This window comes from Chaetodon trifascialis, chromosome 21, assembly GCF_039877785.1.
Source record: "Chaetodon trifascialis isolate fChaTrf1 chromosome 21, fChaTrf1.hap1, whole genome shotgun sequence".
NCBI classification, from domain to species: domain Eukaryota; kingdom Metazoa; phylum Chordata; class Actinopteri; order Chaetodontiformes; family Chaetodontidae; genus Chaetodon; species Chaetodon trifascialis.
In genome coordinates this window covers 10,103,309-10,130,564 of record NC_092076.1, presented here as the reverse complement: position 1 = coordinate 10,130,564, position 27,256 = coordinate 10,103,309, and the positions used below count along the sequence as shown (strand labels likewise).

Sequence of the window (27,256 nt, the reverse complement as noted above, 5' to 3'; positions counted from 1 at the left end):
CAAACAGGGGATTTGATTTGACTTTCTAGCAATTCTACGAGCAGTCCTCTCAGAAAGCTTTCTTGGTCTTTCAGACCACAACTTGACCTCCACCATTCCTGTTACCTGACATTTCTTAATTTCATTAGGAACAGTAAATTCTTTACTGTCTACTTTTAGCCTTGTCCTGCTTCACGACAATCAATTATTTCCATTTTCAAAGTTAGATGAATTAATTAAGTAAGTCAATAATGAAGAGAGATCAAAGAGGTGTCATTATTCTTTTTCCCTTTGCAAGACAGGTGCATTGTCATTTCAGGATGAAGAGGATGAAAGCAAAAAGAAAAGAGGAGAGGAAATGCATAGAGAGGGAACACAAAAGCTTTTCTATAGAAGGTGAAGCAAAGATGACCCTCAACACAACAGATAAAAACAAAAAAAACCTTTGATTTTCAGAGGAGAGAGACACTGTTTTTCTAAAGCTACATGTCTATTTCAAACCCAGTCAGTTTCACATGACAAATTCAGACTCAGTGTGGATGAAAAAAAGCAAAAGCTGGTGAAACTGAGCTGAAAATGCATGAAAACAGCTGTTTTTTCAGCAGGAACATCCTGGATGCAAGGTTGTGCACTCAATAAGCAGGCACAAGCTCTTTGTTCATCAAGGTAGTAAAAGCACATTATGTAAGTGTTGTATTTATTTTTCAAGAGTGATGGCAAGCTTTAGGGGTTTTATGTTCTGTTACATTTAAAAGCATGTTCATTTTAAACCAACATACACAAGCTGGATTGAGAAAATGCTTTATTACTAATGCATGAAAGAATAAAAGCAGGTTGTTCTCTGGAAACACTGAAGAGAGGAACAATGCCATAGATGGTAAGCAAGCAATAACTACACCAACACTATCCAAACTTGAAACTTAAATCAGACCTTCCCCATGCTTGAGGATAATGAAATACCTTTTATGACATCTGATATTTAACATCAGAAACAGAAAGTAGTTGCCCTGAGTGAAAATGGCATTTGGAGTCAGTTGGAGTAGTTACGTTTAGCTCAAAACAATTTGTTTTTCAAAACCTGTTTGGAGACAGATACTGCTTTCTGGTACACTAAATGTCAAATCATTTCAATGGCACGGCCACACAGGTGCTTTTCTTTGTGTGTGAGATGGCAGAGATGAATGGCAGATGGCAAACTTTTTAAAAACACACACCCCGGGTGGCTATCTGAGTCTTCGAGGCAATGCTCATGCACAATATCTGGGTAGCTTTGGAGCTAGGTTAGAGAAACAAAGAAAGTTAGACAGGGAGTCTGTCATGCTGTGTGTGTTTGCGCGCGCGTGTGTGTGTGTCTGCCAAGACATCCAAGCTGCTATGTGTGCGCGTGTCCAGCGCTATTCTGTTTCCTGCAACACCCATTAGAACAGAACACGGTGTCATGTTGAAGATATGTGCTGTCTGTGTGTGTGTGTGTGTGTGTGTGTGTGTGTGTGTGTGTGTGTGTGTGTGCGTGTGTGCGTGTGTGTGTGTGAGTGAATGTTTTTGTCTCCGAAAGCCGGTCTGACAAAAAGTTTAAGTTTAAGTTTTGTTATCAACACGATTAATAATAACGCAAGTCGCAGAGAAACAAACACAAAAAGTCGTGTTTTTGTGTTTGTATGTGTGTTACGTGTGTGAGTGCGTGTGTGAGTGCGTGTGTGAGTGCGTGTGTGCGTGAGTGTGCATGCATGCGTGTGTGTCTCCTTCATCTTGCCAGCGACAGCTTGTCCCCTGGCTCGCTGCCAGTGGAAATTAATGTCAGGATCGGCTTACATTTAAGTCATATGTAACATCGCTGAAGAGAAAGTGGATGGACAGTCACCAGCTGAGCGACTGACCGACAGGCTGCACGATGAAGTCATGCGGAGAGCGAGAGTGAGAGAGAGCGAGGTGACACGGTGAGTGCATGGTGAGAATTTGTTTAAGTTTTACAATTAGCCTGTTAATGTCTTTCTCAAGGCATTCCAGGGGCAGAGCTAGCTGCTGCCATGTGGTGTGGTGAGTACAATGAAAAGCAGGCATAAGCATGTTTGAAGTGTATATCACGGCTTCTCAGATGTTAAGACATAGTCTGGTTTGTGTGTGTGTGTGTGTGTGTGTGTGTGTGTGTGCATGCATTTGTGTTGGTTAACCCTGTGGTGTCAGGAGGCTTCTTCTTCTTCCTGTGTGTCTTACACCAATTCATCAGTCTGTGGATGTGTGTCTGAACTGGAGAATGGAGTGGAGAGAGAGAGAGAGGATGGGTATGAGGAGGGAGAAAGGACAGAACAGGATATAAAGAGGAAAGTAAAAGGGAAAGGGCAACCGCTGGGATCAACTACAGACGTGCTCCTACCGACCCAAAACCCACTGTGGATGAGGGACCATGTGGGAAAAGAGCAAAGAGGAAGAAGGAGAGTGGAGCAGCAGACCACAGGGGGATAGTGAGAACCTTTTCTTCTCAGAATCAGATACAGGCTGCCTGCCCAGAGTCCCTGCTGCACTTGTCATCCAATTTGATGCGGATGAACATATCTACTATGCAACGGCTGATTTTCATACCGTATTATCGTGTCAAATTCAAAAGCTTTGCACACATAAACAAAACCTTTTCTGTACACAGCCACACGACAGGACAGCACCCACCTTTCAGCACGGCGTGGCTGTTGGGGCCCTGGGGCACGGGGTAAGGTAGAGCAGAGCGGGCACCGAGAGCGGCTGTGGCCTCCAGCAGGGCTCCGGTCAGCAGCGAGCACACAGACGTCCTCTGGGCACAAGCACGGTAAAACCTAGAAGAAGCAGAAACAAGTCGAGTTCACATGTTAAGAAGCAGAAACACACATTATAGCTACCTTTACTTATTTCTAAATGTTTAACTGTCTAACCTCAGAGGACGAGAAGGATGAAAACACTGGGGACTAAGGCAGGGGTTCAGATCCAGAATGGCTGGGCTGGTGCTGATGGTGTGCAACGGCCAGCGAGACTCCCTGAGACACACACATCCAGGGCAAGACAGCAGGAGCTTTTTGGCAGGATGGATCAGGTTGAGCTCCTCTCTGCTCTGCACATAGTTGGTCACCTGTTGAGGAAGTGATTGGCAAATGCGTCACTTACTCACAAAAGGCTGCATTTATATAAGTAAAGGCATCCACAGTTAAAATGGTGCAAAGAGGTGAAGCTGATTGTGCTTCATCAACCTTCAAGTAAGCATTAACAGAATAAATGTGATGAAAGAGTCATTTAAAAAGCTTTCTGGCAAAATTCAGTTCATCCGGTGCCGTCTTTCACCTTTCAGGCTCTTACATAACATCTGAATCAGAGGTCATTGTCATCGACCCCTCTGCTGTGTTTCATTATCGGAAGCAATTTCCTCTTGACAGACCAGAAGCCAAAGCGTGAAAAGAAGGAATTAAACGGAGAGAAACACCACTGAGGCACATAAGAGACAGGAAGTAAGGTGGGAGAGGAGATCCCGACAGAAAAGCGTCTGAGCGAGGTCGACGGATTCGCAGGTATAAAGAGAGGGAGGATGATGAGGAGGAAGACGAAGGTGGGAGGCAAGAGAGAAAGAGGAGACGTCACTGAGGAGTTTTAACCGTGTGAACATTTTGACCTTGAAGTAAAGCCTCCTCCTCTTTCCCTTCACACTCTTCTCGGAACAAATCCATCTGACATAAAAGGAAACACTTATCCAAAACGATTGACTTGTCCTTTGTCCCCGAGTGAACCTGCGGACGAGCTCCTCTGCCGCAAATTTCAGAGAAAAGCCATTACGGCAACATTTTGTGGCGCTCTAAGTGGGCACTTCAGCAGGGATGGATATTACAAAATTGGACAAAATCAATACCGGTGACAAAGTGGGGGGTGAATACAATGCAAGCCTAATGAGAAAATACGCCTGTAATTGTCAGTAATGGTGTCCATCTGCACCGCTTCGTAACAGTGCCAGGAAGGAGGCCACAAGGCTCATGGTGTAAATTTGCAGATTAAGTTCATGTGAATCTGTGTTCGCTCTTTGAAAAATGTCCTGTTTGTATAAAGTACTGGCTGGCATAACATGCACACACACACACACTCACGCTCACAAACACACACACACACACAGGGCATGGCAGCTAGTTGTCTCAGTGGGATGGGTTTCCTGCACGGGGTGTAGGCCTAGCTGTTGTCAGATCTGGGCCATCCCGAGGGAACGGAGACATACCAGCCTGCATGTTTAGAGAGCGAGGGAGGCAGCGCAAACAAAACAAACATGCTTATTACTCAAACTTTCTACATTGTGAAATTAAAAATGTGCTTCACTGAAAGCATCTGATTTTTTTTTTCCTCTTTCCTTTTTTGAGAACGTTCACCGACTCACATTTCTGGGAAACGACCAATTTCTTTCTATCAGCATCTGGATACTGTGCATGTCCACTGAACATAAGGAGAAGGAACAGACATAAAGTCTACTACATTAACGGTGTATTTTTCCATATTTAATAAGGAGCTAAAAGCAAAAACAGTGCACTTGGCCTGGCTCACACATATCATCTACTCTACATTTAGATGGGCGGGTTTTCAGTTAATTAAGCCTGCAGTTTCTGTTTTCCCGTTACTAATAAACAAATAAAACCCAGAGGATTCATGGTGGAGAGGTTTCTGTGCTGTTTTACATTCCTTGAATATTTTCAGTATCAAAGCAACAGAAATATCAATGAAAATCATTTAAGTAGCTACAAAGAGCCCCAAACAACAGCTAATATGGACTTTGTTTTTGTCTCTAAACCATTACTCCACTAAGTCTGTGCCAACCAACACAATATTTTTCTATTACTGTCCTCAGAAACATGAGTCTGACATTCTGCTCATGACTGCAGCGCTCCAGAAAAATGAATAAAAATCACCATTAACATAATATTGCCTCATTTTCATCAGTCAATGGGATACCATTTCCATCTTGTTTAATATTTTTGCCTTGTAAGGGACCTGTTCTTTTTCTTAAATCTTGTTAAATTAGCATTTTTGGCATTTAAACAGCACTTTTTACGAAGGCAACTAGAGATGATCACAGTCTAAATTAAAGTTCATGAGAGCCAAAGTGCATTTTCAGCTAAAGTTAATCACAGCTGGCATTTTTTTGATAGCTCAAGATTTTTAAATATGACTTATCGTGACAGTGAATGAAAACCTCTGAATGATTCCCCTGGGATTTTTCTGATGGTTGTCTACCACAGCATGAAAACCTTTAAGAAACAACAAATCAAAGAGTATTCTGTAGGATTAGTAGCTCTTTCAGGCAGAAAAGGGTTACTAAATTACCAAAAGGGACCAGTTTTGCTTTATGTTTTCCTGTACGTACTCTCCTCAGACTGCACAGGTTAAAAACAGCTCTCGTCCTCCTGAAACACGCCAACCAAGAGTGTGAAAAGGATGACTAATGAATCAGAAAAAGCTGTGTGTATGTCAGTGTGACAGAGAGTCTGACTTCAAAGGACGTTACAGGGAATGTGGAGTTGCTTTTGACGGACGCAGAGCAGCTGTCTTCACACATGCAAAAGCACACAAACAAACAAACTCATCTACGAGCTCCAAGCAAACACGTGTACATACAGACCCACCGTCCTTCAAAATCACCAAAACACACATGTAGTACATACAGTACAAGTAGAACGTGCGTGCACACAAAAAGCCCAAAGAGATGATAGATGTTTTCAAGAAAAGAAGTTTGTCTCTGACCCTGATTCACAGGAGTCACAGATGTCCCAAGACAAGTGAACCCATAAATAACAAGTACGTAATGGAAATGTACTATTGTTCAGCAGTGAGTAAAAAATTAAAGCCACAAGGGAATGAGTGAGTGAATATGTGAAGGAGTGAGCTATTAGCTGGTTTTAACAACCATTAAAGGGAAAAAATGAAATAAATCAGGGGACCTGTCTGGTTTCACTGAGACTTTTTCAATCTCTGTATAAAAAATGATCACTAACATGGGCAGGAAGGCGGTCGGACAGAAAGTACTCTTTTGTTTAATGAAGCCAAAGCCACACCGGGCATGGGGGCAATAATTGCGTTTCAGCTCAATTACATAAGTGCAGGCCATCCAACACCAGTACAGTATATCCATTGTGCTCTTCATCCGAGTGAGTTACAGCACTACTGGTCTTGCCATTTAGCCCGTTAGCAGAACTATAGCTATATAAGTCACCTGCAATTAATACAGCGCTGTCTCATGTTTCACTGTGCGTGTGCAGGAAATGCTAATGGCTTAAGCCCAATGAAGGTAAACTCTAACTGCTGCAGGCAGCTGCACTGATTGAGCTCCACTTGCTGTAAGTTACAGTAACTTCAAAAATATTCTTCCTCTTTCAAAACTCTATGGTATGTAGCCGACAGTCCAAGTCTGTTTTGCTCATCGCTGTGACAATAACAATAAGAACATAACATAATAACAAAGTAACAATGATAATTTTGTTAGTGTTACATACTAATGTACATTTGTTAAGAAGAGTGCATGTTATCCATGTTGTGAGTATAGAGTTTATATTAGAATATTTTGATAAATATATTTATTAATTTGTTAATTTTTAATAGTATCGTATTATTTATATGTGTTGCTGCACGCTAACTGCTCTCATGGTGACATTTGACTGTGGCAGGCAGCTATATTCAGGCAAAAAGTCCTAAAAAAAACGCTTTCCGTTCTCACGGTTGGGAACCAAACCTGTGACACTGGATCCAAAGCACACTCACAAATTAAATGAGAATAAAACAAACGTAAAGATGCACAACATCAATATGGAAACAAGCTGTGACTTTCATATTACTGGTAATCAGTCCATGTAACCCAAAGTTATGAATGAGTTTGCCATTAAGCACCATTACCGCCACATTGGGTAATTTCTCTGCCTGGCAACAGCCATTCTGGGAGAGGATTAGCAAGGGGCACCGCACAGATCTACTGAACTTTGAGCTGGAATGCACACACACAAAGACACACACATGCACATACTAAAATCCAGACATGCAAACACTGTCTGACTCATGCCCGCACCATTATGTATATCACACCAGACACACACAGTATGTATGAGCATGCAGGACACTAGAGAGGCTGAAATTCAGCCACTCACATCTCGACCTCTCTTCTTTGATGTCTCTGGCCCACCACACACACTCACATACTCCAACACTGACACCCTCTCCCCACGCTAACACTGTGTCTCTCAGTCTCACACACAGTCCTCTTCAATTACTCTGAATATTCTCCAGTACTCCCAGGCAGAGATCCCATGGTGCACTGTAGACCAGCTGTCTGTGAAATGCTGCAATGGCGCGTGTGTCCGTGCTGTATGTTCCACTGTTGCCTTTGTGCCACACACACACTAGGCCACAAAGTCTAGTCTGGTAATGATATCATGAAATCATGCAAATACTCACATGGGATTAGATAAATCACTGCAATAGTGCCCCACCACCCCCACATACTCTCCCACGAAGCTGACATTCAAGGAATAGAAATACAGCGTTTCAGCTAAATTCTACTTTTAGCAGCATCATGGAGGGTCGAGGTTAGCTGAGGTTACTGGGGGGTCAGTGTTAAAAGAACTCTGTTATTCTGGTCTGTGGACTCAGAGCTGAGGTCACTAGGAGAGATGTCAGCTTTAACCCCTCCTCCACTGAGCAAGTTGACTTTGCCATACGTCAGTGTATTGGATATTTTGATCTTCAAGGCTGAATTTACTCTGCCAGACTGAGCAAGTTTCAGGAGTTTCAGGTTGAGAACAAGACTCCTTGTGGAAATGTGGCTCATTTCATGATACATGAAACTAAAATCACATGAAGCTGGATGCAACAGAGCATATTTCTCACCCCCATGAAATGTCCAATTTCCAACTTACACCTTTTTAACAGTTAAGATTAGCAGCCAGATATTAAAGGTCTTACTTTTTCGAGGAAGGCTACTTGACGGCAAGGTAATTAAAAGTGATGTCATCAATCGCTCTGCAAAATGAGGCAACAGCTTACGCTTATTTATCAAATTTCTGTGCTAAAAAGGAGAAAGAGTGCATACACATTTAAATACAACCATTGAGCCATAGAAAACAAAAACATACATTTAAAGAATTCAACTTGACAACTCGGTGAGTGATCATATAATCACCTCTCCTAACACGTCACTTTTCAGTGATTCTGCTCAGATAAAATGATTTTGGCAAAAGGAACTCAATAAAACTCAGGTGCACCTATCCACCCCTCGGCTCATTCTCGAAGCACTTCAAATCGCTCCAAGATTTAGGTCTGAGAGAGTCCAATATCCCTAAAATCCTTCATACCACTTGGACTGTGTGTTTGCTTTAATGCAGTGAAAAAGGAGCCGACAAAGCTGCTGTGAGGGAAATGAAGAAAGCATATACGCTGCCCACCCAACGCGACAAGTGCGTTTAAATCCACTGCACGTAGTCTATTTGAAAACTCTGTGAGGAGCCAGGTATGTTCAGCAGCTCTGGTATCTCAGCACCCAGACACTCTTAACCCCACCCATCAAAAGACATAAACCAAGCACATCCAAACATGCCAAGCTCTCAGGTTGAGCATGTGAAAAGTCGCTTCAAACGTGCTGCCTGCTCTGCAACCACTGGTCTTTTTCTCTGTGCGTTTTGTTGAGCGCACACACACACGCACACACAGTAATCCTGGTTTACATCACCAAGAAACAGACAACCTCTCTGCACTGTCCTGTTATGCTCTGATCTTTTCTGCCGTTTCTGTCTCCACAAGGTAATGTTTGCTTTCCTGCAGCCTGAGCCTGGACTGTCTCACTGCTGAGTGAGTGCGGCGCTCACTTGTGTGTACAAGCTCATAGAAACTTGTGTGTATGCAGATACAGATTCTTCATATTTATGTTTTTTTCTGTATGTACCCTAGGTTGTGCATACGTGGGTATTTACGGTATGCTCTGTGTATTTATGAACATGTTCTTTCTGAGTGTGTGTGAGCACGGCGTTTGTGTGTGTAGGTGGTCCTTGCACTCACTCTGTCTTATGAAGAGTCAGTATTGCTTAGACTAGAGGAGCCTGATGTCTGAGTATGTGCTTTGAATAAGACAGAAGAGTGCATACTATGGGATAAAATACACACAGGCACTTTGTGGACGACTCTCATCAAAAAGATCGCATTCCAACTGAAATAGAAGTTATTAAATAAGAAATTAGATATAAATATGAAATTGTTATACACACGATCAAACACATTTAGAAATGAACTCAAACCATGCAAAACCATCACATTCCCACAAATCGAATCAAACCTCCTACTCATGCATGATCTAATTCTTTTTAAACAAGTAAAAGATGTTTTTTAAGAAACATCCTCTACTGCCGTTTTATGGTTAATTTTCAATGCACCATCTTGGCCTCAAGGTCAGCAAATGTTTTCTCTGTGGGAGACACAGCACTGTCAACCGCATTAAACAGATGGAACTGCAGGCAAGAGGTATTTGCTGGACAGTGTGTACTGGACTGACAGCGAAATCCCCTCCAACAGAGATGGACGAACCGGGTGAATGAAGGCAAACAAGAGAGAGAAACGACCTCTGCATACCTCAACTGAGGAGAAATGGCCACAATACTGAAAAACCTGGAGTGTGCTGTTTTGCAGTTTAAGCCCTGAAAGAAAACCCCTCTTGTGTGACTCATGTCTTAGGTCAGGCCCTCTGTGTTTGAGTGGATTATGACGCGGACATTTCTGTGAGTTTGGCTCATGCAAACACTGCACTGTAAATGTCATGTGGGTGTTGTAAGCATGTGAGTGTTTGGGAACCCCCAAAAGTTTTTAGGAAATGCTTTTCTCTGGGATTCTCAATAGTTGAAGTCTGAGTTATATTCACTGATGTTTGCTTTGGTCCTTGCATGGAAAAAGGCCCTAAATGAATACAAATCCAGTAGAAAAAAACCTAAAAAAACAATAATAATAACTTAGCATCTAACATGTCTTTAGATTTTTATTCCAGAGCTTTGATAACAGTATATAATTCACTGTAGCTCATAATAGCACCTGCTGGCCCTGAGCTTTAGTTATGTAATCAGGCTTAAGACTTCCATACAACATTTGATTACCCATTTCTGAAAAGGAATAAATGCACGGCTGTATGAATAACATTATGGCGTGTCCAGTACCATACATTTAAACCTGCTACGCTTTTGGTTAGACCAAAATAAATCCTCACATTGCTCTGCTGAAATTGGTGGAGATGGAGAGGAGACAAGAGGGAATAAGGGGGAGGAGGAAGAGAATTAATTAGGATGAACTCCAGAAGTGGAAAAGGTTGGAATGATAGGAAGAAAAAAGTCGTTTTTAAAGAGATTGACCAGGTTTGAGGAAGGTTTGTCAAAACAGGAAGAGAGGTTCAACAGAGATACAGGAGACAGAATGAAGAGAAGAACAAAAGATGGAGTGGAAGAGGAGGTGAAAGGATATGAAAAAGGACAGTGCAGCAGGAAAGACAAAAGAAGGAGACGAAGAAAGAAGAAACGCAGGGGAGCATAACAGAGGAAATGGAGAGGGAGGCCAAGGGTGACTTGAATCATAATCCCCTGTTGAATTTCACAAGGAGCCGTTTCACCACAGATCCAAGAGCTGGGCCCCCCTCTCAGGCTCTGCCTCACACCTTTAACAAGCTTAGGGCATTATTGTGTGTACTCTGTGTGTGTGTCACACAGAAATGGAGAGCAGTGGAAAACTGCAAAAACACAACCTGCATCCCATTTATTAAACACTCAAACACGGATGCACAGATTAAGAAGGAGAGATGAAATGTATAGATCATTTTCTGGTCATCGACCCCTTTTAGAGCCAGACAGGAACAAAAAGAAAAATGCTCATGCTCATAGGTTTGGTAATCAGTTATGATAACATGTTGCTCACCCGCTGCACCGCAGCAATTTAGGAGATGAAGACAATAAACAGAGCTTAATTAAATAAAGCAATGTGAGTCTTGTATTGGTTTCTAATGCCTTATTAGTCACTGTTACGATCATGCACTTCGGTCCGGTTCATGCAGGAGGATTTACACACAATAATCCTGAGTTCACTGTTTTTCTGAACAGGAAGCTGAACAATACCACAAAAAGTGAAGGCTGGAGCAGAAAGGCGATGTGTAGAGTGTCCCATAAGGCAGCTATTTAAGAAGACTGTTTGTTTTCTTGTGGCTATTACATACTATGCAGCCAACACAATGGTGAATTTATTGAGAGTAGGAGGTCATGTATGCCATCGAGCTGCGGCACTAATGACTTTATTTGTGGTTGAAAGAACAGAGCTAAGACTTGTGCTGGTTGGCAGAATCCTTGTCTCCTAAATCTCTGCAATGGAGCTGTTGAGTAATGCGTTATCATCACTGACAGAACAAAACACGATTTAGCTCTACGCCGTAAGAGGGAAAAGCAGAGGATGTGGAACAGAAGAGAAATATGACAGAGAAGTTGGAGAAAGAAAAAAAAAAAAGCAGGGTCATCTCGAGAGCCAAAACAACCTGGAACCCATTACCCAGAGCACCCAGTGGGATCCCTCCACACCACCGCACTCCCCCACTTACAGTTCTCATGATGTCATACTACAGCGAGCCGCTATTCTCTCCAACATAACGGCACACAGACCTGCTCAGACAGCCACAGATAAGCTTGATGAATGCTTTTCAGCTCTTACACTTCCAAAACACAAGAATAATCCTGGTGCTTCATGCAGACGAGTACAGTCCAAAAGATCCAAAAACAGCAGCTGCATGAATGCTTCTGCTTCAATGTTCTAGAGACTTGAAAGAAGGCAACAGTGACTATTTCTCTACTACCTTATACTGTGATATGTTATATATTTATGCAACTGAAGTTTGGCATTTCACAATCTATTAACCTGAAGCTGACTTAATGTGACTTTTCCTCTACCCTCCTCCTGTCATGCTATATTTGATTTCCTCTCTGTTTAATTATGACAAGACTAGACCCAATGTCTGGGTCTAAAGGGCCTTTCTGCACAACTTACCTAACTTTTGTCATATTTTATAGATTTGACCTACAGGTGCACAGCAGATAAGCTCAAACTTATTTTGACAATATCAAGTTGCTTCCCTGCATTCAACTTTGTACAACACATTCAGCTTAACAAACAGGAGCAAATCCCTTTGCTGTAACACTGACCAGAGTGAAGAGGAAATCTTAAAGTGCAGCTCCTCACGGCCACAAAACACACTGAATGAAAGGATGCTTGAAGCTGAAGTTTTTCTCAAAGTGCAGCAAGAGCTCGTAGTAAACGGTTTACTTACTGTGGCACAGAAAGGGGCTGATGTGTGACGAGAAAGGGAGAAAAACCACCAAGCTCCAATCCCTCTTAGCCTGTGTACACTTACAAAAGTGAGAGAGGAGGCTAGAACGAGCAAGAGAGAGAGAGAGAGAGAGAGAGAGAGACGGAGGAAGAGAGGGAGTGAGAAAGATCTCTACATCAGTAGAGCAAGCCTAAGGAGGAGAGATAAGACGGACAAAGGAAGATGGAAAGGAAAGAGACAAGAGTGAGGGGAAAAGACAGAGACTTGGAGATCTCCTCCTGAAGCAGAGGGTACCCCCATATTAGGTTATGAGGCAACTGGCCCATCACACCCAGCAGCAAGAGGGGAGATTTTATCAGCGCACTCTAAACACACAAAGACGGAGGAGACACTAGTATACGAGATTTCAATCGATCCTCCTCTGGCAGCCTGTAAACAACGTCTTGACAAAACTCAAATAAGCCCTCTGTGTTTTGGTTCGGTGTTATTACGCAGACCCTGAAAATCGACCACTGAAGGCCCCCCCCCCCCCTTTTTTTTTAAGCAGTCACACTGTCCTCATCCAAAGGCAATGCAAAGTTTTTCCACCAAAGACAATCAACTGTACGTGTGTTCAGTCAGTCAGAGTTAGGAAGAGGTCATTTTGCTGAAAGGCAAAGTACAGTTTATATCAAGAGAGAGTGCTCTATACATTTTTAGTAACAGTGACATAACTTTTGCTTCCTGCTTGAAGTCAGGAAATGGTGCAATGCCTTTCACCTGGTGGTCTGATTAAACCATGCAGTAGCCTACTACACAGTGTTATGAAAAGAATATAAATGTATGTTGATACAAACTGGACTACGCAAAGAAAATACAAGATCTCCTACATTTATTTAAGTGCAGTCTTTCAGAATATAGATTTGTTTGCATACTAGTCATATTTTGTGAGTGTGGGGGATGAACTGAGGGGTCTTACAGCCTGAGGAAAGCAGCTGCTCTGTAGTCTGGTGGTTCGGCAGCAGATACTTCTGTATCGCTTGCCAGATGGCGGTGGGGAGAACAGGCTGTGGCTGGGCTGGATATTGTCTCTTAATATCATTTGTGCTCTATGGAAGCACCTCACATCACCAGCGTCGGCAGGTGGGTACCAGTGATATACTGGACAGTATTAAACACCTGCTGCAGAGCACACCTGTGCTGGGCCGTGCACAAACTGTGCCGCTCTGTAATGTTTCCAGGAAAAGGCTTGTGAGCGGACCATGAGTCGCTGTTGTTTTGACAACTATTTCCAAGATCAAGAGCCACCTTTCATGCTTAGTCTTTAAAGTGCTCTGGATGAGGCCGTTGCAGTTACTGAGCTCTCATGTTAGTAAATCTGTATTTATGACAACTGAGCAAAGCCCACCCACTGATGAAAAAAGCTGAAAGCTCTGGAAAGAGTCGGCAAGTGGACCTTTAATCAGGATTGTTTCATCAAACTTAGTTACAGCTTTCAGCAACATTTACACCTTCTGTTTGTATTAATGACATCTTCTGTGCATCTACTGTATGTGACATTATGGTGTTTTCACAATGCTTCCCCACAAGTAAAATACAGGCTGAAAAACTAAAATATGGCGTCCTGTGCAGTAAAACAGGACCCTCCATAATGCCCCCTCCTGGGTAAAGCCTGATTAAGTCTAATTGAGCACAAAATCACCTTTAAGGTGTCATAATGGCTTCACAATATCCACGTTCCAGCTTTGCTTTTCAAAGGGACAGGTGACGCTGTGGGGCCATTAAACCAATAGAGACTGAGGTCCAGCCACTTCATCCCTGTTATTAGCTTTGCTCTGGTGAGCGTTTCTATGCCAACCTCTAATTAAAGACTTGTGTCGCAGCTTTTCTCAATGCTAGCCCCAAGCACTTTATTGCAACAAAGTCTGTATTTTCATTATGTATCAACACACTCTGTTGACACGAGACACTGTTCACTGCTCACTGCTAACATGTCGTAATTCAAGGTAAAAAAAAAAACAAACAAAAAAAACCAGTGAACACTTAAAACTAAATATAAATAGATGGATGCTTTTACTCAGCAAACACAATCACCAGTTTTTCTAAATTATCCATACTAGCCAATCACATTTTCTGAAAATCTCAGTGATGAAATTGCTCTTGTGAAATTAAGCTTCTGCCCTGCTGAAACCATACCAGCTCCCAACACGCTGTAGTGCAGCACTGTTGAGGAACAATTATCACCTCTGTAGTCTAGAATGGGCAAGATTTAAAACAACCTAAAATAAAACATTGTCATATAACACATGATCACAGGGAGAAATGTCTTATTTTTAGCAAAAGACTCAAATTTTGCTGAAAACAAAGGCCTGATCTGTAATTGCAGTGTAACCCAGCACAGACGTATATAATTAGAGCAGTAACAGGTCTAAATGAATACAGTATGTTCTATTGAATCTCTCTAATCAAGTGGAAAAATTAATCTGTTTCATGCCCAGCTGACATCAAAGTGGTGTTCAGAACAAAGCAAACAGCTGGCCTGCCCTCAGTCTTTGCTTTGCATGTCTTTGATCAATACCCAGCTAATGAGTCCAGCCTCCTGAGCCCGTAATGAGGGGTCAGATTCATGCATTATACTACATTTATTACATGAATCTCATTTAAGAGGCACAAGGTCCTGCAATCAATATAAAGTATGACAGTGGCACAAAATGATGTGCTCTTGTGACTGGGCACACTTTTCAACCCCTGAAGCAGACGCCAGCAAAAGCAGAGTTTAGAGTACAACACACTATTTGCAAGGATAATTCTAGAAAACGCAAGATGCCCTGTACTATTTTGAAAAGGTGTGCTGCCCTCTGGTGGACATGCATTTAAGCATATTAAAATTAAGCATTTCCTCTCAAACTTAGAAGACATCAGATTTCAAATTAAGGCTTTTTTCCTCCAAAAAGAGGAAAAGTGCCAAAAACTCTCTTGTTTCAGCTCGTAAATTGTGATGGACATTATTCATTGTTTTTGATATTTTACAGACCGGATAATTAATCAATGAACCAAGAAAATAATCTGCAGATTAAATCATAATAAAAATAATTGTTACTTGCAGCCATCAATTCATCTCTTGATGACTGTTTCAATTAATTTACTAATCCTTTAGTCTATAAAATGATGGAAAATGGTAAAATAAAGCAGCTATCACAACTTCCGAGAGCCTTAAGTGACAACTTTAACTTGCTCTTTCTGTCCAACAGCAACAATTTACAAATACATAAAATTAAGAAAATGTGCAAATCCTCACATCTGACTCCTCAAATTTCATTTTCAGCCAGTCACACTTCTCATACATGAAACATAAGCATTCAGATGACAGAGCAACAGGAAGTCCGGTTTGTCATCCAAGAATTTCTGATTTCTTATGAAACATAAATCACGACTTCAGCAATCACACCTCAAAAACGTCCAGATATCCAAGTTCACCTGCAGCATAAAATATCCTCTTCTCCACTAGATGGCACCAAAGGCTGACTTTTCATGTGTCACTGCTCACCAACTCAAATCAGCTCTCTCACTTCACCATAGCTACCGTAGGGCTGTTACATTTTTTATATCACAAAAGAAAAAGGCTGACAAGTAAATGAAAAGCATCCTTAAAGCCATGCTTGTCCATTCAGATGCACACTTTGATTTAAGATCACACTAAAACATTCTTTCTAATAAGTTGGTGGCAGACACCCCCCTGCTGCGACACAGCCTTTGGCGAAGCAATTTAATGCTGCTCCACAAAAACAAAAACAGCAATCAAAACTATTACTGTGCAGCTTCCTGTAGGCTTAAGGGTTTAATTTTGGCTAAATCGCCTGCGGCTGACCTCTCAAATTATGAGTCAAAGTGTTAGGAAGGGGAGGTGGCGGGCTATTTTTATGTCAATTGTGTTATTCTTCGAGTGCAACAATAAAATCATGACCCACAACTGCCTCATACTCTGATTTAATCCATTTTCTGGGAATCTACTAAGTTCATGTGCATCCAAATGCTCTTTTTCTACATCAAACCAGCAAGTGTTATCAGCGTTAATGACTTATCTTTAATACTAAAATGTGATGACATGACTGGAGTAGGGTGCAGAAACAGTGTCACACATGTTGGAGCCGTGTAGTCAAAGTGCTGCAAGCAGAGATGTCACATGAGGGTGATGGAAGTGGGAGCGGTCAAAAGAGCAGAAAGTTCAAGTGCGTGTGCTTGTTTACATTTTTAATATCCCATGTGGCCCCACTGGGAGTTAATTTAAGTTCATGTTGTGTATTTGTCATTGGATGAAATTCCACATAATGCCACAAATTAATGCATTTCCGAGGTCATCACCCGAAAAGTGGTGCATATAGGCTATGTTACAGTGATCAGGAGTGTGTGTCCATGAATCTCATCTCAGGGGGTCAAAATTCTCTGTTCACTGTTTGTTTTTGTACGTGTGTGTCGAGTCCTGACCCACAGTTTAACAACCTCAGTTCTGGATCTCTGCAGGGACTCTTTCCCGGTTTCGGGAGCAGTGCAATTTTCCCACAATATCACAGAGATGCGAGAGGCCTGAGCTAACACACACACACACACACACACACACACACACACGCGCGCTCACACATTTTAGCCCCACAAAGAGAAAACACACCCACATGCAGTTTTGACACCCTTCTGTCACCCCACGAAAACAAACAGATGGAATGTGTTCCAACAAAAACATGAACAGCAGCCACATGCGCTCCTGTACGGTGGATTCAGAGCTGACTCAGAAACAGTGATGGAGCCGGGAATGGAGTCCCGCCATGTTTAAAGAGCAGAGCGGTTACATTGTTTAAGATGCTATCACTGAGAAAAACAGTGCTCCTTACAGAGGCACGCTAGATATTTACTGTCCTATCCCTTTTCTGTGGAAGCAGACATCTGACTAAACACACATGCACAATCACACAGACACACACACACACACACACACACACACACACACACACACACAGACAAACTAATCTCTGACTAAGCCGCGACACCCAGCTGGGTGAGAGAGTGGCCTGCTCGGCACATTCCTTTTGTAGTGGCACAACACACAGAAGGAGAACATAAGGGTGATAGACACAAGGTTAAATGAGAGTGACATACATGGAGGGTAAGTCTATGTGTGTGTGTGTGTGTGTGTGTGTGTGTGTGTGTGTGTGTGTGTGTGTGTGTGTGTGTGTGTGTGTGTGTGTGTGTATTTGTGTATTTGTGGGCGTGTATTACTCATGTTGTGGGGACATAAATCTGTTTACACAGTCAAGTGGTGGGGACTTCCTTGTCCACATCCACATTGTGGAAATCATTAGATTTTAGGGTGAAGGCTTTGGTTAGGGTTAGGTTTAGACAAGTGGAGGTTATCATAAGGGTTAGGGTAAGTTTCCAGGAAATCAATGTACTGCAAATCTACATAATATTCCCAACAGTGATGGAAACACGACTGTCTGTGTGTGTGTGTGTGTGTGTGTGTGTGTGTGTGTGTGTGTGTGTGTGTGTGTGTGTGTGTGTGTGTGTAGGATTGGATGCAGAATTGATCAGAACTGAATCCTTTAAAAATCCCTGAATCTTTTTAGGTCGTTAATCCCTTCTTGAAAAACATTTCTTTTCTTTCTTTGTGTTCTTACTGTAATAGTTAGATATCATATATCATATAATATTACATATTTAGTTTTATCTTAGTTTGTGCATTGGCCTTTGGTAATAAAAACAGATCAGAGGGGATAAAAGATTTGATGATTAATTTGATTCTGAGCTTAACGAATCCAGGAATTTTACCTTCCTGGAAAACAATCTGAACAGATTTCTTAATTAATCTTGTACCGAACACTAACTGGAGGAGATTCACAGCTGCCACTCAGAGGGGAATTCACCAATAACAACCAATAATAAAGACTCCAGCTTGTCTGTTAGTGTGACGCTTGTAACCAATACATCTTCAAACCAATCTGCCCAGAGCCTCTCAGATGGCTGCCAGTTTGGATGAAATATGTCTGACATGTTCAGCACGCATCCTGTAATATGCTGAGTCACCAGATAAACAAACATCTACAGTAGCAAACGAGCGCTGTGCTTTACTCTGGTACATTCTGTGCTGCTACAATGATGCAACGGAAACCTGCTGAACTGATTCATAATGTTGAAACTAGGTTAAGTAAAGAATTCACTTTTCACTTACATGCCTTGTTGATTACACACACGAAAAAAAACAACAGCAGGTATCCTGGTACGCCGCAATGTTGCTCAACGCCAGTTCACCTTGCAAAAATGCTCACGCCATGCTCAGCCAACTTTCACAGGCTGGCTTCTTCTAGGTCGTTTTTATTTTACCTGTCATCCAATCTGGTTTTCAAAGTGTATTTCAGTGTATACACAGCAAGAGGCGGCTCAAAAAGCATTCAAACACGAGTCTGAGTGAAAGCTCCGGCTCTGAGTTTGGTTACTTTGTCAAAACATGGAGTGTGTGTGCTTTAATTACTAAAAGAGGCAAGACACACTCATTATAACTCTATATTTAACTTCTAACTCTATAAAGCCATTTGTTAATTTCCAGTAGCTCAAACTGTGATACTGTGTAATTTCATTCACTTCAACCTTTTCAGTAGCCCCAGCCTAATGAGTTTCAATAAAATTGTTCAACGCTGTGTGCTCATGCACATTAATTACCAATTACCAAGGCCAGTGACTCTTAGATCCCTTCAACAGGGTCATAACAAGAAGGAAAAGGCATTAGCTGTGCATGCATACAGTACAGTATGAGTGTATGCATATCTCTCTCCATGCAAATACGATGCTTGCTGTCTGATGACCCTAACAAGGAAGCAGTTAACTGAAAAGGATATCATAAAACCGGATATTTGCTGGACATTTTATTTTCAAATGCTCTCTTTGAAAACAAGCTCTAACTGGTTACCAAGATGTAAATGTGTTTACAGGAGTTATTACCTGGGCTCTAAACATACTGACCCATTTTACAGGCATGAATATTTAACCAGCAAAGGGCGAGAGCCTTCAACGGCACAGACAAGAATGAGTTTAACAACAATATCCATATGTGACAGGCTGCATTTTAATCTAATTTTTAAGTTCAGACGGAGCAGAATTTCAAAGTAAATTCTAACTAAAGACAGTTCACACGCTACGAACATTTTAACGTTTGCTCCAGCTGAAATAGTTTCAATGTAGGTTTAAGCTTCAACATAAATCTTAAGCCTCAGCCATATGGATGATTATCAGATTTGTCCCAGGAAATAAATTGCACATTTTTAAACTCATGTTTTCACTCACTCTCACTTCATTAATATATGGAGCAATTATCACACACTGGGTTTGGAGCAGAATTCAATTTTGTCAGAAAACTCGCTTACTTTGATATTTCAGTGGCCGTTATTCCTCTTTAATCAGCTGCTACCACTAAGTGAAGAGGCGCTTAGAGGTTTAACCTTTACTATAAAGAGCATTTCACACACCAATTTCCTCTGCAGACACAGTGCTGAGGGCCAGCTTTGCAGCTTAAACATGAAAAGCAATCTGATATTTGTACATTCAACCTGAAAGCCAAAATAAGAGGAACAGAGATAGTCTGTGCATGCGTGCGTGCGTGCGTGCGTGCCTGCGTGCGTGCGTGCGTGCATGCGTGCGTGCGTGCGTGGCTTACTTTCACCAACAGCAAAGCAACCATAAGGGAGACTGACTAAGCAACGAAGTTCAGTGCACTTGTGTGCCTCCCTCTATCAATCCACCTTGACAGGAAATAATAATGCATACAGTCAGTGCTTTTAAATGGGGTAAAATAAATAAATAACTAACAAGAGACACGCAACACGTCATAGTCATGAGAGGTGAGATAACAGATCACCTCCCATGTGATTAACAGCCCATCTGAAATCTCAAAGGTATTTCTCAGATATCTAGGAAAAGGGTAAACAGAAATTTGGTCCTGATAATAATGTGATCACAAAAATTTTAAAGCTGAAGGATGGAAAACGTAATCCGTTTTAAAGCGGGAGGGGTGCAAAGCATTTCAGGTGAGTGGCTGGAGGCTGAGGGGAGCACTCTACAACAACTCCCAAAGAGACATTTTTCATTCTCTTTCCCAGCGCAGATATTCCTGGATTTTAGCTGGCACACTTTGGCTTTAAGTCAGTAAGTTATGACAAGATACACTGAGGGAAACAGGAAAGCACTGAGTGTCCCTGGAGGGAAGAACATATTCCCGTCTCCGAAGACTATTTGCATCCACGGTTAATGGGATGTATTTACGGGCATCCATCTCTCAACCCCACTCCCACTCAGCTCAAACTGCTCGGCTAAGAAGTGTTTAAGTGTGTTTATACATGTCTGTGCCTACGTGTGTGTGTGTGTGTGTGTGTGTGTGTGTGTGTGTGTGTGTGTGTGTGTGTGTGTGTGTTTCAAAGGTGCTCATGGTCACCAACCACTTAGCCTGACACCACCCTCTGTTAAATGAAAAGGCTCAGCAGGGCTCTAATTGGTAGACTATGCAAAGGCAAACAATAAAATAGTTCTGGCTTCAGAGACAGTTTGATCCCTAAGCCAGGTGTGTGCGCGCATGTGTGTGTGTGTGTGTGTGTGTGTGTGTGTGTGTGATTCACCAATAAACCTGCACAAAGTAATGAAACGCCCATTTTGTGTTTAACTTCCCTGACACTTAGTGTGACAACAATTTAAAGAAGACTGCAGGTATACTAATCAATGCATTGAGGGAAAAAAAGAGAGGAACAGGGTGGAAAAAACTGTTTTATAGATGAAAGAAAGAAAGAAAGAAAGAAAGAAAGAAAGAAAGAAAGAAAGAAAGAAAGAGCGACTACACGCCCTCATAAACATTGTCTCATTTGCCCCATTGTGAAACTTGTCCTGAGAAATGTTTTTCTAACATTTAAAACATTTTATAGCATTTGGAAGATGCTTGTGAGAGAATGCAAAACTCTGCAAAAGTACAGTTTCCATAATCTTCGTTTTCCACTCTGAACTTATGTAAAAACCTACATAAAACATCAGTTCACGGCTCTGTGTTGGTCCAAGCGTTCTTTTTGTTTCCTCTCTCCCTGCTCTCTGTCTCAAATGGCCCATGCCTGATCCCCCCCACCTTGTTTCTCACTTTTTCTCCATGGTAGATTTTCTTCTTTTTCCACTGTTAAAATCTCATTTTATCCCTCTTTCTCTCCCAGTGTGTTACCCCTCCCTCTCTTCCTCTGCCACTGTTGCCCTGCTCAAGTCCCTCCTTCATATAATCCTGTGTTCTTTGGCTCGCTTCATTAGTTGTAGCAATAAACACACAGGGCCACAGGATACCTCCAGAAAACTCCTCAACATGATGACTGCAGAGTCAGGCTTACATACCACATAAAGGGGCCTGTGTGTTATAACGTATGGCTGTGTGTGTATAAGACAGAGAAGAGTAAAGACTTTCTTTGGTTTGCTTGTGTTACACAGTCACATTTTTGAATCTCATGTTCCTTATGGGGAAAAAACACCCCATTAAGTCCCAATAATCAGTAGATTTTAGGGTCATGTAATGTCTACGTAATGTCCCCAAAGGTGATGGAGAGACAGAGGACAGTGTGTGTGTGTGTGTGTGTGTGTGTGTGTGTGTGTGTGTGTGTGTGTGTGTGTGTGTGTGTGTGTGTGTGTGTGTGTGTGTGTGTGTGTGATATAGCAGTGCATCCACCCAGTCCATAAAGACATTCAAGCAATGGCCGTCTCACAATACGTATGAGAAATTCATTCAAATATGCCAAATGCAAATTATGTAATCATTTACAATGTGTGCTGAATACTGCATACATATGAAAGCCTGTCTCCATCAATGTGACCAGATGGTTCGATGGGAAAAGAAACATGCTGTTCTTCTTTGGTTTAAACACTGCGTTTATGGTTTTGACTCGAATGTCGTATACTTTCTGATCTTCCATAGTTAAGTAGAAGGAATGTTTCTGAGCGACTGCACATTTTAGACTGCATGACTCCCATTTGTTTGCAATGGGATGTGGTCCGGAGTTTTTTTTACGATCCTGATGACAACTCTGCTGCAGCTCTACTTATTCACTGCTGCTCAGCGTTCTCAGAGTTTCTCTGGTGACCCCTTACAGGAGTAGCTCATATGGTGTTTTGACAAGGGAAGTGCTGGCAACTCCCCCATATTCAATAGGCTCATTATTAAAGCAGTTCTGCCTGGACTTAACTCAGCCCGTATTTCTACGACCACAAAGGACTCATAAAAACACTTTGGCGAAGTCAGAAACCACACTGCAGCATGCACAAGAGTATGTGTGCGTTTGTGTGGCGTGATTGCACAAGCGCCGCTCCACACGTGAGAAACAGCGCTTGGCTCTGTTGTGGCTATGCATGAATCCATATAAAAATACAAATACAGCGGTGCACATGTCAGTATTCCATCTTATGAACACAATGCATTAAAAATTCAAGTGCCCACATAGACATGCCCTCTTTTTCAATGCATGGAGACCTGATTTGAATTATTAAGAGATGTTTTAAACATGCTGGAAATGACAGACGGCTGCAGTAAACATGGTGAACAGAACTTGATGCATGGTGACCTGCAAAGCTACTGCCATCTAATACCTGGATGACAAATATACAGTGACTGTCATACAGCGACAGCTAAATAAGCAGAGAAAGAAAATAAAAGCCTGCTCCTGTGTAATTCAGTGGCTGCATATGTCCTGAAGGAACTGGGTTTCAGTCTCCAGTTGTTCTGAGTTTTCACAGGAAGAGGAGGGATCAGATAACAAAAACCAACAGGAGAGCATCCTGCGTGATGCTGCTGATTCCTCAACGACACAGACCCTCATAATGTTAACGCCTCCCACACTGAAAGGCATGACTTATGACAAAATGCCTTTTATCGACAGGATGAATAGTAGCTGCCAAGTTGCTCAAGTTGAACAGCTTCTGCAAGAGGTTTTCATGTTTGTCAAAACACTCTCTCTTGCTTGGAAACTGGATAATAACACAGCGATGTCCCGGGTCTCTCCCTCTCTGCCTCTTTTCCTCCGTCTCCCTCTACCTTTTTCACTCTGTGCTGCTCATTTACCCTTTCTACAATTTCCATGGCTGTAACTTCAATGCACATGCCAACTGTGCTCAGTCCATTTCCACACACATACACACACACAGAAGGCTCAGTCATTCAGTCTGTCAGTAATATGGGGAGCAGAACTAACAGAGAGTAAATCATTTTTCCACAGCAGGGGCCTGCCCCGAACAAAGAGCCTGTGTGTATGTGTTTTTTGGGATGTGTGTGTGTTCGTCTATTAACATATTCCTTGAACAAATTATCCATCTTTCATGCATAACAGGCATAACATTTCAACAAAAACACAGAAAAGCAAAAGCCAAGAACGATTCTTCTCCACTTGAACCAAAAATCAATCAAGTCATAAATACTATTGAGCTGCTGCAGCTCATAAGTATTGCACTTCTTCTCGTGGCAGAGAAAAGAAAGTTTGAAAAGAAAAACCACACATAAAACCCAATGCCTTATCATGTGTGGAAATTCCACGTCATGTTGGAGCACTTGCAGAATAAGCACATTATAGCTTGAGGCAAAACGTCAGTGATGCAAGGACATGAACACAATAAAGATTGAATAGTTCCCACTGCAGCATATTTCCTGAACCCATAAAAAGCCAAGCTTAATAACGCTTGGCTTAGGATGATTGTGGAAAACATGTTTAATTGTGCTGATTAACACTGCAGACTGCAGAAATCCTTTTGAGATGCGCTGGTGCAGCTCTCCCTTAACGGGAGTGTGTTAACAGTAGCCTGGATGTGAGAGGTAAACAAGAGCTAAGAGGTTCGCTGCATTGCCGTCCTGGTTCTAAGTTTTCAACAACTTTCACAGCAGAATCGATGCATGAAATCCATGCGCAGAGAGTCAGTGTATTTATTCTCTTACCTGCTTAAGCTGAACAACACGCAGTATCTCCCTGCAGACTCTGAATTCCTCTCCCACACCACGCTTTAAAACTGGCCATATATCCTTCTTGGTGGGTCGCCGCGTCCTGCGATGAACAACCACGTCCCAGACGTCCTCCGAGATGCGTCCTGACGGCAGCGTCTTGACGATGGCTCTGGTTCCAGTACACACTGACTTGGTCACCTTCAGGAAAGAGGGGAGGTATTTCAGCATGTCTCGTTGTTTTGAAGCAAACTATAAATGAGCATAAATAGCAAACAAATGAGCATGAAACATGTGCTCAGATTGCAGATTCAACAGTAAAGGTTTATAGCATGTAAATACCTTTTGATTATTCTTCATGAAGCGTCTCACCAGGATAGTGGAACGCTCTTTTCGGTTCCTAATAAACTCTGTGTTATCCAAGAGACCCTCTCCATCCCCCTCATCACTGCTGCTGCTGCTGCCGCTCCTGTTGCAGTTCCTGGTCACTCTTGAGGATGACCTCTCGTGGCTCCTCAGGGTTGCCGTCATGGTTTCTAGAGATGCCCGTCGTGGGAACAGTTTCTCCAGGGAGCCTTTCCTAACCCTAGGCCTGCGGTTGAGCCTCTCTAAACTCGAGTAGCCATCTTTGAGGTGGTGCCGGTGCATGTGTCCATTTTGGTGATGCTGGCGGTGTTTGGGAAGGGGCGAACCAGAGGGGGATGACACCAAAGAGTTCGGTTCACTGGATGGACTGGACCAAGATGAGAGGCAGGGCGACGTCTAGAAGCAGAAAACATGGTAAATTACAAAAGTCTTAATTATGTTAAGACTTGAACGGGCTATCTGATGCAGTAAAGCATTTAATTTACAGCGTAAACAATGACTACATTTACATGCACACTAATTTTTAATTTTCATGCATGTAAACATAGTCAGCTAATGTTTGTATTTCTCATCTTGTGTAAAAAAACAATCATTTTAGAACATATAGGACAGCCTTGGTGTAGCAGCTAAGTGTATATTATTTGAAGGTAACCAGGGCTAGCATCTTCCTCCTCCTTTACCTTGTGGAAAGCCAGCATAGACACAGGCAGGCTGCTGCGACGGATGTGTCGCTGGTTGGGCCGAGAGGGGCTGGAGCTGAGGCGAGGACTGTGAACAGGGCTGGGGCTCAGGCTGGATCTGGGGCTGTGGCAACAGTGGATGTTTGGACTCGTGTAAAGGCTAGACATGGTGCAGGAGCAGTTGGTGCTGCCAGTTCTGTTACTGCCTGCTTCCACACCCTCTCCAGGGGTGTCCAGCTGGCACACTAATCCCTCTGAACTTTTCCCAGGTATCTGAGTAACTGTGTTAGTTATTCCCTCAATTCTCTTGCCAGCCGACAGCTCTGGGTAGAGTTTCTCTTCGGCGCAACTCTCACATTCCTCCTGCAAAACTGTCCCTTTCCCACTGTCACACGACAACTTCCTGTATAAGAGGAGGGATGGGCTGCTCCGCTGTTTTGAAAGCCGCAACTGGTCAGAATATCGCAGCACTTCCTGGCCGTTGTTTTCATGTCTGGTTTCCCTGCTGGATCTGCTCCCAGTGGATGGAGGTGAAGCCCGTTGAGCCAGAACTGCAGCACCAACCTGTGTCTGATTTTCCTCAGTAGCCATCGCGTCTCCCCGGAGGGCCGGGCTTTATCCTTTGTTCAGCTGCAGCTTTGAAAATAATTGATGACAGTTAAGCAGGAGAAATCTAACCTAACAGCATTTAAAAGATCAAGTCCCTTATTTATTTAGCTAAAATTGATTGCATTATACCCCATACATTTCTCTAAGACTCTTAATTCCTTTGAGAAGCAGCGTCTTCCATCTCAATTAGTGGCTCCGTAGAGCAGCAAGAGGAAATGAAATTTGCAGAGGAAATGAAATTTGCAGACTTCAAAACCCATATATTGCGTAAGGTGAAAGCATTCTCATGTTTATGACTAATAGGCTGACTTCTCTTCCAGATATTTAAAAAAGTCTCCCCAGCTTCAGCTTGTGATGAGTGACTGAATGATGATTGACTTACATAAAACGTGTGTGTCTTTAATCATCAATTACCCATCATCAGTATTAAACTGTATTTTAGTTGAAGGAAAAATACTTACATAGATGATGAGAGAGATCCACTTCAGGTCATGCGGCACAACAGACCCAAGCTTCTTGTTCAATTTCAGTGTGCCATCATGGTCGAAGGCCGGCGCTCGGGAGAACAACAACTCCAGCTGCCAGTGACCTCTTAAGTGACTAAGACAGCACGTCCAAACAGAGTGTGTTCTCTGTGTTTTCTGTGTGTGTGTGTTCTGGAAACAGAAGCTTGTGCAGCTGTACAAACCGCCAGATACAGAACCCACGGAGGTGACCCTGGAGGGCCGAGGAATTTCCTTGATAGTGCAGTTCACAGTTGCAGCTTACAAGGCCATGTGTGTGCCTGTGGGCGCGAGCTCTGATTGGTCCTGACATGTATCTATGGCATAGTCATCCACTTGCAGGCCCTGAGAGAGACAAAGAGAGAGAAGGCAGACACACCGATTATCAGTATTTACCTGGTTTTCATGAGTAATTTCCATAGAATTTTTAATTCACAACTCACTGAAGTGTCGTCACTGAGGACTGGATGAGATGGAAAGTTCAAGACTGGGTGATCCAAATACAGAAAGAAACTGAAAGACATGAGGAACACATTTCACTGACATTAAAAGATTTCTGTTTTCCCTCAGTTCCTTCCGTCTCTCCCCTTTCATCACCCCAGCTTTCTTATCTGTAACTATTCAACTCAAATCACCACACACGGCGTGAGTCATTGTGACCGAAACAACTGAAACAACAAATACTGCATTTGAGCGGGAAGGAACAACACTCATTTTGCACCCTCAATAACTAAATTTCTGGGGCAATAAGAATAAAAGTATAAATAGTACATTTATTCCTGAGATGATGTATGAGGTGTTGGATGTGTTATGTGCTTGGAATAGTTAACAAATGAGTGTG

The 27,256-nt window shown here is 42.4% G+C and overlaps 1 protein-coding gene across 1 annotated transcript in view; it reads right to left on the bottom strand.

Annotated features, from left to right (window-relative positions):
- plce1 (phospholipase C, epsilon 1) overlaps positions 1-26,746 on the bottom strand; it is a 63,727-nt gene extending 36,981 nt beyond the window's left edge. The window contains exons 1-6 of the mRNA XM_070990650.1: positions 26,374-26,746; positions 25,304-25,939; positions 24,600-25,019; positions 24,255-24,458; positions 2,883-3,076; positions 2,644-2,786 (exon numbers count right to left, since the gene is read on the bottom strand). Of these exons, the coding sequence (XP_070846751.1) occupies positions 2,644-2,786; positions 2,883-3,076; positions 24,255-24,458; positions 24,600-25,019; positions 25,304-25,894 (1,552 nt within the window). The 5' untranslated portion in view covers positions 25,895-25,939; positions 26,374-26,746. The remainder of the gene's footprint in view (positions 1-2,643; positions 2,787-2,882; positions 3,077-24,254; positions 24,459-24,599; positions 25,020-25,303; positions 25,940-26,373) is intronic.
- Positions 26,747-27,256: the final 510 nt, after the last annotated feature.